At 46.0% G+C, this 21,205-nt stretch overlaps 2 protein-coding genes across 4 annotated transcripts in view; both read left to right on the forward strand.

The window, feature by feature from the left end:
- The first annotated feature begins 4,744 nt into the window (after positions 1–4,744).
- LOC126984373 (uncharacterized) overlaps positions 4,745–21,205 on the forward strand; it is a 48,383-nt gene continuing 31,922 nt past the window's right edge. For 2 of the 3 annotated variants that reach the window (XM_050838006.1, XM_050838025.1), the window contains exon 1: positions 5,969–6,117. In XM_050838006.1, coding sequence (XP_050693963.1) covers positions 6,088–6,117 — 30 coding nt within the window. In that variant the 5' untranslated portion in view covers positions 5,969–6,087. Of the gene's footprint in view, positions 4,872–5,968; positions 6,118–21,205 lie in introns of those variants that run through there. The other variant, XM_050838013.1, reaches the window with a different exon arrangement.
- LOC126984394 (uncharacterized) lies at positions 18,713–21,155 on the forward strand. Its single transcript, XM_050838030.1, has one exon. It carries the CDS (start codon positions 19,834–19,836, stop codon positions 21,148–21,150), a length of 1,317 nt encoding a protein of 438 aa, XP_050693987.1. The 5' UTR covers positions 18,713–19,833; the 3' UTR covers positions 21,151–21,155.

The raw sequence follows: 21,205 nt of genomic DNA on the forward strand, positions 1-21,205 counted from the left end.
ATGGGAGCACAACAGCCCTCTCGCTCTCTCTCTCCCTTCTCTTTCAAACTTCTTTCTCTCTCTCTCCTCTCATACTTTTCATTTTTTTCTCCTTCTCTTGTGTACTTACCTTCTTTCCTCTCTCTCTCTCTCTCTCTCTCTCTCTCTCTCTCTCTCTCTCTCGTTTGATAAAGTCCCGCATCATAAATTACTTTACAAATTAAAGCAAATAGGTATTGACGGTCAAGTAAACCAATGGATCGCGAATTGGTTGAGCAACAGACAACAAAGAGTAGTGATTGACGGATTTAACTCAGAGTGGGCGCCTGTCACTAGTGGCGTCCCTCAGGGCTCGGTTCTTGGCCCAGTGCTCTTCATTATTTACATCAACGACGTGGATGTTGGACTCAATAACCGCATTAGTAAATTTGCAGACGACACAAAGATTGGTAACTCGGTTCTGACTGACGAAGACAGGCAAAGCCTCCAAGAGGATTTGCATAAAATTTCAGCTTGGTCGGATAGATGGGAGATGCCCTATAACGTAGACAAGTGCCAGGTCCTTCAAGTTGGAACGAGGAATAAGAAGTTCGAATACGAAATGCGCGGCGTTAAACTCAAAAACGTTCAATGCGTCAAGGACTTGGGGGTCAAAATCGCGTCAAACCTCAAATTCTCACAGCAATGCATCGATGCAGCAAATAAAGCGAACAGAATGTTGGGCTTCATTAAAAGAAACTTTGTATTCAAGAATAAAGATGTAATACTCCCGCTCTACAACAGTTTAGTCAGACCCCACTTGGAATATGCGGTACAGTTTTGGTCTCCCCACCATGCAAAGGATATTGCTAAATTAGAAGGTGTTCAGCGTCGGGCAACGAAAATGATCCCTTCCTTGCGCAACAAATCCTACGAAGAGAGGCTTTCTACCCTTAACATGTTCACTCTTGAGAAACGTCGCCTCCGAGGAAAACTGATCGAATGTTTTAAAATACTTAATGGTTTCACGAATGTAGACAGATCAACATTGTTTATGATCGATGACACTTTGCGCACGAGGAACAATGGCGTAAAACTCAGATGTAGACAAGTAAATTCAGACTGCACCAAATTTTTCTTCACCAACGTTGTAGTGCGAGTATGGAATAAGCTTCCATAAACCACTATAAACACTCGCCTGCGCCAGAACGGGCTGGGCCGACCATCAGGCCCCACCTGGAAGAAGCCTTGGGCCGACCATCAGGCCCCACCTGGAAGAAGCCTTGGGCCGACCATCAGGCCCCACCGGGAAGATGCCTACCGGCGCAATAGGCAACAACGTAAAAAAAAAAAAAATAAATAAATCAGTGGTCCAGTGTAACACGATTGACTCCTTCAAAAATAAGCTCGACCGTCACTTCCTTCAACTTAATATCAACTAGAGTAGAAATGCAACGTTTTGGAGTCTTCTGATTAATGTAAAATCACTTAGGTTTAAGGACAGACCACCAAGTCTGGACCATGGGGTCTGTGTGGTCTGATTTTCTATGTAAATCTATGTAAATTTCTCTCTCTCTCTCTCTCTCTCTCTCTCTCTCTCTCTCTCTCTCTCTCTCTCTCTCTCTCTCTCTCTCTCTCTCTCTCATGAGAAAGCCACATACATATATAACTGGTTGCGCAAACACCCCAGGTTAACTCTATTTACGTGGGGAAAAATACCATTACAATTGCTGTACATTTCGGGCCATTACAATGTGATGCATTGTTCCAGATATGAATAAAATATTTAACAAATGAAAGTTAATAGAGTTTTGTATTCATTCAGTTGACTGACTGTGGCAAACTTCAAAACAATCCAATGTGCCTTCATGCCATAACAGCCACGTGAAAATTTGAGTCCCTGCCAGACCAGATCGAGCCACAGGATTGGAGAGCTTGGGCACCTTCCTCACAGGCGCACTGTTATTACCAAAGGAACCACAAGGAATTCAAATTGATGCTGATATAATGGCCGGTGTGGTCTTTGTGCTGTAGGTACTTCTTTGAGATCCTGGCAAAACTTAGAGGACAAAAAACACCATTGTATCAGCAACAAGTTGTATTCAGCACAGCTCTATTGGTAACTACAAGGCACCTGTAATCAAGTTGGCTACTCTCCTATTCTATGGGCCGGTCTGAAACACACCATACACGCCTCATTGAACAGACACATACCACAATTTTAAAAAACACTTTCTAATAGGTACACACTTCCCTTTTCCAGGGATCTACGCAGACAACATCGCAAGAAACAAAGACTACAGACGTGCGCAGACATACAACACAACAGATAATTGGACCGCTTACAAAAACCACCAAAAGACATTTGCCAAAAACATAAAAGTAGCGGAACGTAGACATAGCAACTTATCTCGCAGACAACGTAAGAAATAACAAAAGAAACTTTTTCAGGTTCTTTAAGACGCGCAAACATGACACTAACACGATTACATCACTTAAAGACAACACTAACACATTAGTAACCAGCCCACAACACAAAGCACAAATACTCAACACACAGTTCCAATCGGTGTACACACAAGAACACAACCTGATACCAAACATGCCACACAGCCCCTTCCCCGCGATACCCCCCCCTTGACATCACGACTAACGGAATACAGAAATTACTAGGACTTGACACAACCAAATCCACTGGCCCCGACAACATTTCCCCCTTCATCCTTAAATCCTTTGCCCCCATCCTTCAGGCCATATTCACCCAATCACTATCATCCACCTCATTACCCGCTGACTGGCTTTTGGCAAACATTAATCATTTATTTAAGACAGGTGACAGGACTGACCCAGCCAATTATCGCCCCATCTCACTAACATCGATTAAATGTAAAGTTTTCGAACACATAATACACAAACACATAATGAATCACCTTGACACAGACAACATCCTTATTGACTCACACACGGCTTTCGACCTAAACGCTCATGTGAATCGCAACTCATTACTATATATCACGACATTACGAGGCTACTTGACCGACGTGACATTAAACAAGTTGACATTATTGTTTTAGATTTTGCCAAAGCCTTCGACAAAGTTCCACACAAAAGACTGACATTAAAATTGAAATACTACGGTATTTCAGGACCTATTCTTCACTGGATCACTGCATTTCTTACTAACCGGACTCAACATGTTCTTCTTGACGGATCTTCATCTGACACCGTCCCTGTTCCTTCAGGTGTCCCACAAGGCACCATTCTAGGTCCCCTTCTTTTCCTCCTGTACATTAACGATCTTCCACTGTCAACGCCTAACTCTTCCACTAGACTATTTGCCGACGATAGTTTACTGTTTAGAGCAGTAAAGACTAGTGACGACTGCAGACTACTACAAAACGACTTGGACGCCCTCGAGCGGTGGGAACGCACCTGGCAGATGCACTTCCGACCAGACAAATGCAAACTACTAGTAAGATTCACCAGAGAGCGCACAACCTCATCCATCACACTTACGCTCTCCACAATTCAGATTTATAATCAGTTCACACACACAAGTACCTTGGTATCCATCTTTCAACTAACTTGAAATTTAACACTCACATAGGCCATATCAGTGCCACAGCCAACAGAATGCTGGGGTTCCTGAGGAGGAATTTACATAACTGCACACCTGACGTTAAACACATAGCCTATGACACACTTGTGAGACCAACACTGGAATACTGCTCCACGGTGTGAGATCCTCACACACACAGAAACATTGATAGGTTAGAACAAATCAACACCAAGGCGGCTAGGTTAATTACAAACAATTACACTCGAACGCCTGGAATCACAACACGGATTAAACAACAGATAAACATGGAACCTCTTCACATACGCAGACAAGCACACACTTACACTTATGTACAAGATCACAAACACTCATATTGGCATTGACCCACAAACATACCTACACAACGCAAACAGTCAACGTACTCGTAACACACACATCCATAAATACCAAACATATCACACTAACACTGACGCATACAAGCACTCATACTTTCCACGCACCATAGTTGACGTACTGGAACAGCCTCCCTCATCAGATTTTAGACTGCAATACAATAGACTCATTCAGAAAACAAATACACAATCACTTGTCACTACAACATACCAACACTTAACAATTACACTTGATTCACTTCCCTCCCCTGCACACCCGGCTCCCCCGTCCCCCCAACAGCCAACAAATATGCGTGTTATGCCGTGAACCACAAAGGCTTAGTTCGTAGTTTTGGGCCCTTAGTGCGTAGTTTTGAGAACATCGAGATTCACAAAGCTAACTACCAACTAATCGATGACGTCACGGGTTAGCGCGCGGATCTACAAACGTTTACCGCGCTCTGTGTGACGTTAAATTTGTTGTTAAATAACTACTGCCTCGGAGCTGACGGTAACGCTAACAATATTATCAGATTTACGTATAAATGCTTATAAATCGCGTTTTTCAACTTGAAATATAACTTTGCGAGTAGAGGAGGCCCATTTCTTTATAAAATAATGAGATATGCATAATATTGTAATTGTAATTGCATTATATTGTAATTGTAATTGTAATTGGATGTAGAACTTAATGAAGTAATTGTAATTATAATTAATTACATTATAAAGTAATTGTAATTTAATTGTAATTGCGAAAAAAGTAAGTCATACTAAAATTCTGATAATCCTTGTTTTTACTGCTATATGGTGGCAAATATGTAAATACTGTATATGATGAAGTATGGCAACTCTTACTGGACAACCTACGTATTATACGAGAATCAGACGCGTCCACTTTTCCCTGTTTGGTGGACTGGGACATTTTTCATTGCCTCCTAGACCGTCATACGGCAAAGTCCTCCTCTTGACTCTCTATTGTAAAGGTAAGAAAGACATTGTACAGTAATCTGTTCCCTGATGAATGATGATGACTGCATGTAGTAGCTGAGATGGTGATAGTTCATGGGATGATGTCATGATGAAATGATGTAACAGTGATTAGTGGTGATGGTGACCAGTGTCATAGTAATAGGCTAATTTGTTGGAAAGTTAATCGCTGTAGGTGTAGGCTTGTGCTGATAGGAAAGTAGTAGTCTAGTAGTACAGTAAAGTGGTAGTAATGATGGTGAAAGTAATAGCAAGATGGTAATGTTAAAAAAAATAATGATGACGATCATATAGCAGTAACAGGGAAATAATTATGAAAAAAATTGATGATGCAGAATTGCTGATTTGGTGATGCTGGTGATAGTAATATTAATAATAATGGTGACAAGTATTATGACTGTGATAGTAGAAGGCATATTTTATTGATAGTGGTGAGTAGTACTTATGATACTACCATACTACTATCTTTCTTTGTCTATCTGCCCCTCTCTTTGTCTGTCTGTCTGTCTGTCTGTCTCCTATACCTACCCCCTCATTTCTTCGACGTTCTCTCTGTCTGTCTGTCTGTCTCTGTGTGTGTCATTATGTCTCTCCCTCTCTTCTCCTTTCTTTCTTCTTTCGACCCACACCCTCTCTTCATCCTTTGCCTTCACCCTATTCCCTCTCTCCATTTCCCTTCCTGCCCTTCCTGTTTATCTGTCTGTATGTATAGCACCACTCCCCCAGTCCCCACCACCTACTCTACCACCCCTTCTCCCTCCCCCTCTGCCTACCCGTTTAGCCTACATCCACCTCTCGATCGCTCTTTCTTTTCAATAAATGACAACAGCACGATGCTAGTGTTTTTCTTTTCAACCAAAGCTTACTGTTGGACGCTGAGTAATTATAATTGTAATTATAATTGACTGGGACCACGGGAGCCCCCACCTCAATTAACTTGTGTTTGTATTTTTGTACAATGGAGATTTTTTTTGTACCTAGCCTAGTCAGGGGTTTGCCTGCGAAGACCAGCCATCCCCCTTTGTTGTACTTTACAACAATAAATATTTCAATTCAATAAAAAAAAATCCAGCTGGTAACGACGCGCGTGTCGAGCTTCTCTTGTCGCTTGTTTGTATTACGAGAAGAAGAGGAAGAAGAAGAAGAGAAGGAAGCTTGACGACGAAAGAAAAATGTAATTACTAGTCCATTACGAGTACAAAACCAAGTGCTATGTCGGTGAAACATCTGGAATACCTCAGGGTACGTATGAGTGTGTTGATGGGGTGGAAACAAGACAGAGTTCATGTTATTTTGGGTAATTTTATTTACGGGCACAGACACGCACCACCATTATTGTTATTATTATTGTTATTAAGGCGTATTATTAACTCCAGTCCTCCATTTTGTAATATTTCGATGATCTTTCTCCTGGATTTTCTCTGTCTGTTCTTCCCTGAACTTTTGTAGAAGTCTCCAAGATGCAGCTGTTCTCTTGCAGTACTTCATTGGTGAGCAACCCATTTTAGATGTTGACAACCAGAAAGATCTTGGGGTCAGGATTGATTCTTCTCTCAAGTTCCATCTTCATGTGAGAGATATTGCAGGCAAAGCTAGTGGCATAAGCTGTATTATTCTTAAGGGAACTATTTGTAGAAATCCAGATTTTATGAGAGGTTTTTATTTCACATATTAGGCCAACCCTTGACTATGCTTCTGTGGTGTGGTTTACTGGATGTCTGGGTGATGTAAGAATACTAGAAGCTGTTCAGAGAAGGTGGACTAAGAAAATCATTGGGTTCTGTGACATACCTTATAGGGTTCGTCTAGCGCAACTGAGTCTCTACTCGATCAAAGGCAGACTGATCAGAGCTGATATTATGGTGTTCAAAATTTTAAAAAGACTTTGTCCCAATCTTGAACATTTGCTGACGAGAAATCGCAATAGGGACACTAGAGGTCACTCCTATAAGCTTTATGTACCCCATTGTAACACTGATGTGAAAGCCCACTACTTTTGCTTCAAGCACCAGCTGGGCAAGCATCTTGGTCAGATCTTATACGAGTTTATTTAATTTGCCACATGGTTTGGTTGTTCTTTGGGTGTTTTGTTTGGTTTGTTGTTATTGATTGGGTATTGAAAATTAGTAGCTGCCCGTGCCATCTTGTGATATTATATTAGCCAACCATCTGACCATCTTAATGAAAATCATCAGCTGTGGTTTTGGTTGGAGACACCGCACAGTTTTATGGATGGGGTGTGTCCCCATCCGAGAAATCCCTGCTGACTCTTCCTTCCCAGCTGACTCCCTTCCTTCCCTGCTAACTCTTCCTTCCCTGCTGTTTTCCTTCCTTCCCTTCCTGTGCTGATTTTCCCTTCCCTGCTGTTTTCTTTCCCTGCTAACTCGTTTTCTCCTCTGATATTTCCCTTCCTTCCCTTCCTGTGCTAATTTTCCCTTCCCTGCAGTTTTCGGTAAAGATTCGTATTAGGTTCGTGCCAGTATCTCATAATCTACTTTATGAAACATCAGTATCTCTTCATATATCTTTTCTACAAACCTTCAACAGTCATGGAAACACTTTGAAAATCAAATTCAAGGACTTTTTTTTTACTCTTGAAAATAGGGGATAATGTTTACGGAAGCGCGTCGCCTCCTCTGGCGGCGGCCGCGACACCGCTGCAGCCGCCGCAGCCGTAAAATAGCTCGCAGAGAGTTTAGGGTCAGGGAGCATATTTAAACTACTCCAACTGAACTTTACGATCTACTAACGGGGGGGGCTGCACCCCCCTCGACCCCCCCCTCATGTATATGTGACTTATTTCAGCAAGGAGATATTTCTCGCAACACTGGCTGCACCGTCGCCAGAGGAGGCGACGCGCTTTCGTAAACATTATCCCCTATTTTCAAGAGTAAAAAAAAAGTCCTTGAATTGGATTTTCAAAGCGTTTCCATGACTGTTGAAGGTTTGTAGAAAAGATATATGAAGAGATACTGATGTTTCATAAAGTAGATTATGAGATACTGGCACGGACCTAAAACGAATCTTAACCCAGTTTTCTCTCCCTGCTAACTCATTTTCTCTGATTTTTACCTTCCTTTCCCTGCCGACTCTTCCTTCCCTTCCTGTGCTAATTTTCCCTTCCCTGCTGTTTTCTTTCATTGCTAACTCATTTTCTCCTCTGATTTTTACCTTTCCTGCTGTTCCCTTCCTTCCCTGCTGTTTTTTTTCCCTGATAACTTATTTTTTCCTCTGATTTTTCCTTTCCTTGTTATCTTTTCCTTCCTTCCCTCCCCTGCTATCTCTTCCTTTCCCTTCCCTTCTGACTTCTTCCTTTCCTTGCTGTTTCCTTCCATTGCTAATTTTCCCTTCCCTGTTGATTCTCCCCTTCCCTTCCCTTCTGACCTATATATCCTTCCCTTCCCTGCTGTTACCTTTCCCTGCCAACTCTGCCTACTGTCTCCCTTCCCTGCAGATTTTCAATTCCTTCCCTTCCCTTCTCCTGCCGTTTCCTTCACCTTCTAACTCTCCATTCCCTGCTTCTTTCCCCTGCTAACTCTACCTTTCCTTTCTTCCTTCCTGCCTCAAGAATGAATATGCATTTTGTGACTGGGTCTAGTTTTGGATTTTATATAGTATTACACCCATTGGAGCTTGACACTTTTTCTGAGATATATTGCACTATGTATTCATCTTTTGTGAAATATCTAACCTCACATTTCAGTGGCATACTAAAATTTTTCTAGTAAATTTTTGGAATATTGAACTCATTGTAGTTTCTTGATCTTGATGAATAATGCGCAGGGCACCCGTACAGGTACATGCACAATTGGGTTGACTGTTGGGAGAAGGGGAGCCGAGTGTGCAGGGAAGGGAAGTGAATCAAGTGTAATTGTTAGTGTTGGTGTGTTGTGGTGACAAGTGTATTTGTTTTCTGATTTTTTATAATTTTTTTTTATTTTACGTGCCAGCCTATAGTGCCGATAAGCTTTCTTGAGGGGCCTGGATGGTAGTTGGCCCCAGCCCATCATGGCGCAGGCAAGTGTTTCATAGTGACACCATCTTTTCTTGGCTCATGCTACCCCCCGGAGCTCGTTTTTGATTCACTTGGACAGTTTCCTCTAGAGTCCGGGTTGATGGGTGGTCTTCAGGTCAGCATGTGGGTAGTTTTAAGCCACTTGGTGGTGACTGAAAAATCCCAGGTGGTGGCGGCGGATTCGAACCTGTGGTGAATGCAGGGCCCGCACGCTAACCACTCGGCCACCGCCTACCCATCTATTGTACCCATCTATTGTCAATTGTACCACAGTCTTAAATCTGTTGATAGTTTACTCTGCCACCAGTGACAACGGTGCAGGTTGAAGCACACCATTCATATTTATGGTAGACAATTAGACAATAAATAAACTCAATTAAATCTTAGGCCCCGGTCACATATGCGGGTACGGGTGGTCCACGAGTTGAATTTAGAAGCCGTGATGACACGTGGCGTAACTTTCCAAAAATTGACGAACCCGTGGTAACCCGCAGACAACCCGCAGACAACCCGCAGACAACCCGAAATCGGGTTGTCTGCGGGTTGTCTGCGGGTTACCACGGGTTATCCACGCGTCATCCACAGGTTATGACGCGACATCCGAGCGTTGTCCACGTGTCAAGCGCGGCCCGTTCGCGGATTAATCCGGGTTGCGCGCGCCTCCTCGGCGGGTTTAAAGCGCCCGGCCGGGCGGCAGAACTACTCTCGCTCCAGACTCCAGACAAGCAACATCCAGCTCCAGCTCCAGCACCAGCTCCAGCACTGCTTCCAGACCACCGACCACACTGCTCCAGATGGCTCCCAAGTGGTGTTGTGAGGCACCCTCCAACCATACTGCATCTCCCGGTACTTGGCGCCAGAAGCAAGGTGCCTGAGGGTGAGGGCAACCTTCAGGCCTGGCTCAAGGGGTTCTCGCCACTTGGTTGTCTTCTTTTCAAGGGCTGGTGTTAGTCTCTCCACAACTTCGTCGAACATGGCAGGTGGCATTCTCATGAAGTTCTGGAAGGCTCTTGGATCTTCATTGCGGAGCTCCACCATGAGACGATCGTACAGCCCAAGCAGAGGTCTCCTGGCAATCCACTCACGAACCCATATGTTCCGGACAACCCTCCTCTTCTGCTGTCTTCGTCTTCTACGTCTTTCAGAGAGGTGCTGATGGACTTGGTACTGCAGGTTCATATGCTGTTGCATCAGCATGCAGACGAGGTCACTACGGTCCATGTTTACGCAACGACGTCTGGAGCAGGAGTGATGAATGCTGGGCAGTAGCCCCCCAATATATAGTCCCAGAGTACCCGTAATAACCAGTTGACAAGACGCGGATAAGACGCGGATAACTCGCGGATAAGCCGTGCTAGCCCGCTCTTGACCCACGATAACCCGTTAAAGCTCCACGGCCTATCACGGGTCACCACGGCTTATCAGCGCCTTATCTGCGCGTTAACACGCATTGTCCACGGGTTATCAACGCGTCACCCGCGGGTGCGACCCGTGGGCACCCGCGCCTCAAAGTTTTGAACTTTCCAAAACTTTCTAGCGCGGGTTGATTTTCTACCACGGGTTGTAGCGCACCATTAGCGCCACATCCACGCGTCATCCGCGTCCTACCACGCGTTATTAGCGGGTTTAAAATTCAACTCGTGGACCACCCGTACCCGCATATGTGACCGGGGCTTTAACTAACCTAACCTGACCTGACCTGACCTGTGCCCTACTGCCAAAATGCGATGTGCCAGGCTGCACATAAACTTTTCATTATTATACTGAAATTTAATTTTCTGGGAGCTATTAGGTGCTGCACTGCATTACTGTATTTCCCACCATATAAGATGCACTTTAAAATAAAAAAAAAAAAAAGTCAAAAAATCACCCTGCGTCTTGTACCCTGATGGTTAGGTTTTTGGTAGGCCTAGGGTTTATTGTTACTGGTATGAAACCAGCACCCAAAACACCTCCGTTTGACACAATAGTTCCCAGATGTCCCCAGAATGAAATATGCTGTATTTTGCAGCATGTAGCGCGCACTTTTTTCAATTAGAAAATGCCAAAAAATTACACCTGCGTGGTATACGGCGAAGGCACAAATTTTGATTGATTTAAATAATGAATAATGTGATGCAATAAGAAAGGAAAGTGTGAATAAGCAGAGGAGAGGAGGACATGTGATGCGAAAAAACATACAGGTCACAAGAAGATGACGCGCCACACATGGGAGCCGATGCGCGGCTTGAACATGAAACACAAAACACAATTCCACCGTGAGGCGCCAGTCACCAGTGTGATGGGTACCTTGGCGGTGACGGTTAAAGCGGCTATTACCCAGGAACAGTATTGGTTGAGCAGGGTGGTGCCTGATGTGACTCAGCTCGGCAACCGTGGGGCGGCCTTGGGCGGATTAGTCTGGAGATATTTCTGCTGTTCAACAGTCCGATCAGTTGATGTTTGTTGTGATACATGTTCAAAAGAACGGATATCCTTGGATGACTAAAGTGTTTATTGTAAATGCAGTTTTGTTTCTCATTGTAAAAATAACTATTAAAACATAATATGATTGACAGAAATTAATCATGATTTATATCTACTTGAGCCGGTCCTTGAAAGTCAAGATCAAGACCAAGATTGCCCATCAAACGTCGCATCCCCGTTTGATTACCGTATTTGATGGCTTATAAGACGCACCCCCCAATTTGGGCTGGCATTCGAAAAAAAATATAATAAATGGGTTTGAACCACGAGGGTCAGGTGAAGATTTTTCGCCAGACATTCATAGCCCTCCTCACAATCAAGTCATTATTAAAGTTTCACATGTAGTCAGATCCTTATCAAATCCCAATACTTTACATTTAAAACCCTTAATGTTTGCTGGGACCTACCAGAATTGGTCCTTCTTATCAGGGTTGTTTGCTTTAAATGAAGATGATTTAAATCAAGATTTATATTATTTTTTTTTTTTTTTTCAAATGTCATTGATTTAAATCTTGATCTTATTGCTAAGCAACTATATAGATTGAAAAATAAACAAAGAAAACACACTCTAATTTTGATATCAATATTTTCCTTGTCAATTTCATAAATTTTCCTGAGCTGATTTATTTATTTATTATTATTTTTTTTTTTAACATCTAAGCCTGTAGTGCTTCTAGGCTTTCTTAAGGGGCCTGGTGGTTGCCCCAAGTCCATCATGGCGCAGGCAATTTATATAGTGGCGCCAGTTATGTTTTGGCTCATGCTGCCCCCCGAAACTCATTCTTGATTCACATGGACAGTTTCTTCTAGAGTCAGGGTTGATGGGTGGTCGTCTGGACAGCATGTGGGTAGTCTTAGGCCACTCAGCAGTGACTGAAAAATCCCAGGTGGTAGCGTGGGGATTCAAACTGACGTTGTCCATGGCCTGGTGAATGTGGGTCCCGCACGCTAACCACTCAGCCATTGCCTCATTATATATCTTCCATCAGCCACACATGGCGCGTCCAGTGTCCTGGAGCAGAACAAGACACTGACTGCCTCTCTGATGGTATCTTGCTGAGGCAGAGTGATGGTTTCAAAAGTATTTTACAACATAAGCCACATGTTCTTCTATGTTACCAATTTCCAGATCATGAGCCAAAACATTTAAATGTGTGCAGTGCAACCATGGGTTAGCAACTTCAGTTCATTTGCTTGTTGTAATTGTTTTCTCATCTTATTGACATTGGCTGTATTAGATGATTACGGTAAGTCTGTCCCCATATAGCAAGTTTCTCACCCCTTGGATCTTTTTATTATGCCTCCATGGTCTAGTGGTTAGCATGCCTTGCTACAAATCTGTTGCCGTGGGTTCGAATCCCAGCCTGAGCAGTCAGCATGCTGCTCACCCAGCTGTTCATCTTCCCTTTCGTGCTGGTCGATAAATGGGCACCTGGCAAAACCTGGGCAAGGTAAACTGGTAACCTGGATGTCACATTGACCCTGTGTCCTGGGTGGATGGGCTCTCTCCACCACATGCTCACAAACATACACACTAACTACGAACTAACATAACTACGCACTATTGATTTAGTGACCGACGTTAGTGTCAGATTCACAAAGCAAACTTTAGATGGTAGTTAGAAGCGCGCTAAGTCAGCGAGGCCGCTGATTGGTTGATGACGTCATTGCCCTTGCAGCGAATCACAAGCATGTTCACAAAACCATCAGCCAATCCTAGGGAGGCCCCTCCAGCTGCTGGTTCAAAAGAACCCGTTCTCTTTTCCCATTTTCTTTCTTTTAAGGCAAACTGTACTAAATCATAATCTAGGAACAATTATTTCGCTGTTTGCTGCACATTTACGTCAAGGTAACTCTGCTGTTCGATGTCTTGTTATCTAAGAACATGCTTAAGGGGAAGAAAAAGAAGATAAGGAGGAGATTGAGGCAGGAAGAGAGCAAATTAAAAATAATGTGGCACTTATATATACCGAGGCAGACAAGGACGGAAGGAAGGAACGAGGAAAAGTTAAGACTGTCTTGCCATATCTGCAGCCCAACTCATGGGCTGTCACCCGACAAAGGTCCATGGTCCCACGGAGGGACAAATGTAGAGATGGATGGATGATCAAATGGATGAGGAGGTAGGAAGATGAAGGAGGAGGGAGGTCTGGCAATCCCCCGGCCGGGTGTTGCCATACCGCCCACACTTATCATATGCCTCTCAAAGTGTGTATATCTCATCATTTTATAAAGAAATGGGCTTCCTCTACTCGCAAAGTTATATTTCAAGTTGAAAAACATGATTTATAAGTATTTATACGTAAATATAATAATATTGTTTGCGTTTACTACACCCCCGAGGCAGTAGTTATTTAACAACAAATTTAGCGTCACACAGAGCGCGGTAAAGCTTTGTGAATCCACGCGCTAACCCGTGACGTCATCGATTAGTTGGTAGTTATTACCGCGCGAGCTTTGTGTATCGCATTGTTCTCAAAACTACGCACTAAGGGCCCAAAACTACGCACTAAGCCTTTGTGAATCTAGCCGCAGTTGCTCCTACGTTGCCACACCGGGCGGTTATGCAGCACGACGCTCTGCATTTTTTCAGCACTTTTCTACTCGTCTGGTTAAGGCCACGTCACCTGTCACGCAGGTACAGTGCCTTCTACCCGTAATCCTATCATAGGAGTGGGTAGAGCCTCGCAAATGGCTTTATTACGCAGTGTTTGAGGCTTACACAAGTGCCCACGGCAGTTGTGTGTTTGGGTTCCGGCAGGTGTGCAGTCATGTCTGCCTCAGGGGAAGACTCAACCAAACCCCATGGGTCACCTAGTACCCCAAGGACCAGCAGGTCTTCACGGGCGGGCGCTGCCAGGTCCAACTCACGTGCCGTGAGCCGGGACTCTAGCACGTCTTCCTCGCGGGCCATGAGGTCGGGGGTGAACAGACCATCTCGGCCCTGCTCGCTGGCCTCGGCCCCTGCTGCCCCATGGACCACGGTGTTGGAGGCTTTGTCGGAGTTGAGAGGTGAAGTGGACAAGTTGAGGGTGGAAAGGTAGGTTTCCACCCCCGGGGCTGCTATGGTGAACTTCGGGGCAGGTATTTCAACAGGTGTGCCCCGCACTGATTCACCCGCCTCCTTCGCGGGTTTCCATGACTCCGGCAGTGAGGAGGGTGAAATTGGGGAGCATGCCCCTGGTAGTAGTGCCTTAATGCAGGGGGTTAAGACCTTTGGCCCTCATGAGTTAGTTTCTGAGGAGATTGATCCACAAGTGGCCGAGATGGTGAACTTCATGTTTGACAACTGTATGTGGGACGAGGATTATAAGGACATCTGTGAGGATGACACCACGAAGAGGCTTAGCAACTGTCATGCACTCGCTCTGGTGGAGTGCAACCCGCAGATTCTAGAAGCGCTCAGAACCGACGCAAAGAAGGCAGCCTGGCGGTTAAAGGACGTCAACAAGGACATTCTTCAAGCGGTGACTATCATCACCAAATCTCTTTTTGGCTCTGGATAAAGTGGCGCAAGATGAAAAGCACTCTGTGGTGACACACGAAGTGGGCATGATTAATGGTGCCCTGGCCTTGCTAGGCAATGCGAACCACAAGAACAACCTGGCGCGACGTTTTGTGATGAAGCGGGAAATCAACCAAAAAGTACTCGCACCTCTGTTCAGACAAGGTGCCAATGACCCGATTCTTGTTTGGGGATGACGTCTCACAGTCTGCTAAGCACATTGAAGAGTCAGAGAAACTGAAACACAAAATCACAGCCAAGAAACCACCTGCTACGTGGAGATACGCCGGAGGAAGGACAAGAGGTTTCTTGGGAAGGACCTTGCACTGGGGGTTCTCCTCCAGATTCCAGCCTTATGGACTGCACAAGTCGGCTTCCAGGGGTAGTCAATAACCAACCTCTGCACATCATGACACCGACTCAAAAAATGCCAGGGGCCGCACACACTACAGGCCCAGGCAATAGCAGAGGCAAGTAACAGCTTCGAAGCGGGTAGACTGCATTACTTTGCACGTGAGTGGCGTAGCATTACTACTGACCCAATTATTTTGGATACTGTACAACATTGCCACCTTGATATCAAAGTTGAGGACATTGACCATTTATTCTTAAGTGAATTAGAATATCAATTTAACCCTCTCGCGCACCGTAAGTTTCCAATAAGTTTCTGTTCCACTCACAATGGATTTCTCGGCCCGACCGGCCTTTTTTTGCCGCCACGATACTCTACATTCCCGGCCGTATTTTACCCTCACAAATATATCGTACCCCAACAAATTTGGTATCAATGGCTTCATAAAGACTTGTACTAGAACATACGCAAATAAAAGTAGAGGAAAATAAACCATACAAACTTGTTTTAGGTCTCCGTATAGAGTATGTAAACAATAAATCCTAAGTACCATGTCTTCCCCCCTCGCTAGCTCGAAAGTTTGTGGGCCAACTTTTCTTGCCGAATATATGTTTCGAAGCGGAATTTAGTGAGGATTCTTTTGGTATCTTCAAAATCCTCATACGCCTATTAGTTCCCGAGTTACACCAAGAGAACTGAATTTATATCTAAATAATCAACAGAGTTGACGCTGTAGCAGTCACCGCTCAAATCCCGTGTTCCTTCCCCTCAGTGACAAGAAAATGGGGTGCTGCAAAGAGAGACTAAGATTCTCAGTGTTTTCATGTAATGTCCATCGTCACTGTGTTTGCCAGTCTGTCTTGTCGCGTCTTCATCGTTAACTTTCCTTGTATTCGTTTACCTTTGACTGTCCGTGCATGTTCTCTTGTCGTCCACTCGTACACATTGTTATACACATACACCCACACTTAAATGTTAACCTACACAAACAACATTCACACAAACGCATACACAAACAAACACCTATCCTACGTGTTGTCCTTGTCGTAATGACCTTTGTGATTTTTGTCCAATAAAGTAACCCTGGCGGATATGACTTTCTCTATCCGTGAACCGATTAGCACTTAGAACACTCGCTACCACCAACAATTGGTGACCCTGCAGTGTTGCTATGGTTCAAGGTGGCTTATAGCCGGTGCCGTACCAAGGCCACTCTCTCCCAGAGTGGAGGACCTGGGCAGGGTAACTTGCCCATTCGTCCACCCTCTCCTGGGGCAAAAATCCTCACCTCCATTCGGGGTTCATGGGGCTGAGCACTCAGGTCGGGAGAAATATTACGCCGTAGGCGTAGTTGCCACCTTCAGGGTTCTCCCCCGCCCTCCCTCAGGCGCCCTCTGCGCCTTCCCCAGGCACCCTCTGTGCCTCCCCCAGGCACCCTTTGTGCCCTCCTCCAGACGCCTTCTGCGTCTCCCACAGGCACCCTCTGTGCCTCCCCCAGGCACCCTCTGTGCCTCCCCCAGGCACCCTCTGTGCGCCTCTTCCAGGCACCCTCTGTGCGCCTCCTCCAGGCATCTTTGGCACCCTTCAGGCATCTTCTGTGCCCCATAGTGCTCCTCCCGGCGCTCACCCACCCACCCCCACCCCTCCTCCTTCCTGCCTTTCCGCTGGTCCGGCGACTGAGACACGCACACCGTGTGACACTACACAGACTCAAGTGTACACGCCACACACAGACTCAAGTGTACACGCCACACACAGACTCAAGTGTACACGCCACGCACAGACTCAAGTGTACACGCCACACACAGACTCAAGTGTACACGCCACACACAGACTCAAGTGTACACGCCACACACAGACTCAAGTGTACACGCCACACACAGACTCAAGTGTACACGCCACACACAGACTCAAGTGTACACGCCACACACAGACTCAAGTGTACACGCCACACACAGACTCGTGTATACGCCGCCACACACCACACAGACTCAGAGAGACACGCAAACACAGTGTGACACCCCACTGGGATTACTAGCTGCCCCCTGGATTAACCACCGCCTCCTGGATCTACCACCGCCGTCTTGGATTATCCTACACTTGTGGATCCTTGTGTATAGTGCAGTGTGTCCAGCAACAGTTCAGTGCAGCGCGTCCCCAGCAACAGTTAGTGTCACAGTGTTACCTACTAAGCGTACAGTGTTGTGTTACAGTGCCTTTTTGAACACTGGTTCACTCCCCGAGCCACAGAGGCCCCTGGCACGTGCCAGCGCCTATAGTACACGCAGTTCGTTCTACTCTCACGGACTGCCGCGGCTCCTGGCACATGTCAGCGCCCCTCACTTTTCAACCCGCTGTGGCCCCCGGCTCGCTGGCATCTAGCGCCTTACCACGCAGTCATTCGACGCACTCACGACTGCCGCGGCTCCTGGCATATGCTAGCGCCTCTCACTTCTCAACCGGCTGTGGCCTCTGGCACGCTGGCATCTAGCGCCTTACCACGCAGTCGTTCGACGCCCTTACGGACTGCCGAGGCCCCCTGGCACGCTGGCAGTTTGCGCCTTTAACACACGCAGTCATTCTACTCTCGCCGACCGCCGAGGCCCCTGCTGGCAGCTAGCACCTTCACACGCAGTTCCCTCGACGCACTCTGACTGCCATGGCCCCCGGCGCGTTTGCGCCAGTGCCTGTTGCCCATCTCCACGCCGCTCGACTTCACCATACCTGACGACGACATGCAACTCTTCCTCTACTACGGCGGTGTCCTTCAGAGCACCACTCTTCTGCTCAAGACCCGTCTACGTGGTCCGCGATTTGGGAGTGCGGATTCAAGCCCTCCAGGATCTATTAAACAGCCAACCACTCAACTCACCGCAGCCCAATTCACGCAGCCCACCTCACGCAGCCCACCTCACGCAGCTCAACTCACGCTGCTAAACTCCTCGCTGCTCAACTCCTCGCTGCTCAACCCCTCGCTGCTCAACTCCTCGCTGCTCAACCCCTCGCTGCTCAACTCCTCGCTGCTCAACCCCTCGCTGCTCAACTCCTCGCTGCTCAACCCCTCGCTGCTCAACCCCTCGCTGCTCAACCCCTCGCTGCTCAACCCCTCGCTGCTCAACCCCTCGCTGCTCAACCCCTCGCTGCTCAACACCTCGCTGCTCAACCCCTCGCTGCTCAACTCCTCGCTGCTCAACCTCGCTGCTCAACCTCGCTGCTCAACCTCGCTGCTCAACCCCTCGCTGCTCAACCTCGCTGCTCAACCTCGCTGCTCAACTCCTCGCTGCTCAACCTCGCTGCTCAACCTCGCTGCTCAACCTCGCTGCTCAACCTCGCTGCTCAACCTCGCTGCTCAACTCCTCGCTGCTCAACTCGCTGCTCAACCCGCTGCTCAACCTCGCTGCTCAACTCCTCGCTGCTCAACCTCGCTGCTCAACTCCTCGCTGCTCAACCCTCGCTGCTCAACCTCGCTGCTCAACTCCTCGCTGCTCAACTCCTCGCTGCTCAACCCCTCGCTGCTCAACCCCTCGCTGCTCAACTCCTCGCTGCTCAACACCTCGCTGCTCAACCCCTCGCTGCTCAACTCCTCGCTGCTCAACACCTCGCTGCTCAACCCCTCGCTGCTCAACTCCTCGCTGCTCAACCCCTCGCTGCTCAACTCCTCGCTGCTCAACCCCTCGCTGCTCAACTCCTCGCTGCTCAACCCCTCGCTGCTCAACCCCTCGCTGCTCAACCCCTCGCTGCTCAACTCATCGCTGCTCAACACTCCAGCTCGACTCACCGTAGCTGTTGTCACCGCATTACCACCAACAGCGCTCCCTCTCATTTCCTTTTACTATTACGCTATTTTTTTATCATTTGTAAATAAATTTTATAGCATTATATAGCTAATTTCACATGGAAGAAGATGCAACCTTCAAAACTATACCAACCCTTGTAGGTATCGTGTGGTAACATCTGCAATGAAGTTCCCTGCGCAATATACGCAACCTTCGCTGGCCGTAACTAAGTACCGTATCTTCCCCACTCTGAAATCACACATAAAAAATATATTATTTTTACGTAGAACACAACGCTACACATGTATATATCATAAAACACTCGATTTTCGGTGGTGTGGGACGGATTAAAGCCCAAGCGGGCCTCGCTTAGATGGGAGTGAGGGCGTGCGTACCTCCTTGTGGGACCCCCTCTGGGGCAAACTGATGAACAAAATGGCTCCGCGCTCCTCTCCTGCGCCCCATAGAGAGGTTGCCATATGTTACCATGAAGAAACTTATCCCACTGAATAACTATACCAAATTAGACGCAATTTCATCAGAAACTTTATTTTTAATGAATATTTTAAAGTTTTATGACGCAAAATGCGTCATCGTGCGCCAGGACCTTTTTCCCTTATTGACTCAAAACGAGTCATCGTGCGCGAGAGGGTTAATAAGGTAGAACAACAAATTATTTGTGAGGAGATTACCAAACTCTTAAGGCTCAAGGTGATTAAGGTTACGCAGAGGAAGGCGGATCAAATTATTTATCATTTTTTTAAGGGAGAAGAAGAACGGTGAATTTAGGTTGGTGCTCAATTTAAAAGAATTAAACATCCATATCCCATACATACACTTTAAAATGGAGAATTTTGAGCAAGCCATTAACCTTAACAATGCAGGAGACTATTTGGCTTCAGTAGATCTGAGACATGCATATTACTCGGTAAAGATTGCAGAGGAGCAACAGAGATTCTTTTGTTTTAAATGGCAAGGTACAGTTTACCAGTTCACTTGTCTTCCAAATGGTATTTCAGAGGGTCCAAGACTTTTCACAAAACTGATGAAACCTGTTTTTGCAACTCTGAGAGAGAAGGGTTACAGTATTAACAGCTTTATAGATGACACACTTATTTGCAACAGCACCATGCAGGGATACTTGGCTTGCATACAAGATACAATCAATTTGTTGAGGAAACTGGGTTTCTGCATTAATGAAGACAAGTCAGTCCTGGCCCCAACACAACGCCTTGAATACTTGGGCAATATCATTGATACCAACAGTATGAGAATTTCCTTGCCGGAACACAGGGTAGAAAAGATAACTCAAAGCTGTAAGGAACTCCTGGGCAAGCAGAGAGTCAAAATCAGGGAAGTGGCTAGGGTCACTGGCCTACTGGTGGCTGCCATCCCAGCAGTGGAGTTGGAAAAACTGCACTACAGGAAGTTGGAAACTGCGAAGATTGCAGCTTTGCAGAAGGAGAAAGGAAACTTTAGCAGGAGGATGACTATCACTAATGAGATGAAAGCTGATCTAACTTGGTGGTTAAATAATATTTCAACACAGGAAAGGCAAATATTCAGAGCAAGCACAGATATTGACCTGTACACGGATGCATCTGGTACAGGCTGGGGCGGTCACCTAAATCAGCAGACCACTAGTGGTTTTTGGTCAATAGAGAAGAAACAATTCCACATCAGTGCTCTTGAGCTCAAAGCAATCCTCCTAACACTTAAGACTTTCAGACTGGAGCTCTGTGGGAAGTACATCAAAGTTTTCTGCGACAATACTACGGCCATGACATATATAAATGAAATGGGAGGTACAAAGTCACTAATTTGTAATGATATCTCCACTTCAATTTGGGAATGGTGTGTAGCTAATAATGCATGGGTCACATGTTCACACATACCAGGAAAAGAAAATGTTATGGCGGACATTACATCTCATAGAGTCAACGACAGGCACGAATGGAAGCTGAATGAACTCATTTTCCAAGACCTATGTCACATTTTTGGCACCCCTTCCATTGATCTGTTTGCATCTAGACTTAACAAACAAGTGGCCTATTTCTGTTCATGGAAGCCAGACCCAGAGGCAGCTTATTTCGATGCTTTTTCAATTAAATGGACGATATTTGACCTCTTACATTTTTCCCCCACTCTATTTAATCACTAGGTGCCTGCAAAAGATGCGTGCAGAAAGGGCCAAGGGGTGAATGGTTGTACCCCTG

The sequence above is a fragment of the Eriocheir sinensis genome, chromosome 5 (assembly GCF_024679095.1).
Source record: "Eriocheir sinensis breed Jianghai 21 chromosome 5, ASM2467909v1, whole genome shotgun sequence".
Lineage (NCBI taxonomy): Eukaryota > Metazoa > Arthropoda > Malacostraca > Decapoda > Varunidae > Eriocheir > Eriocheir sinensis.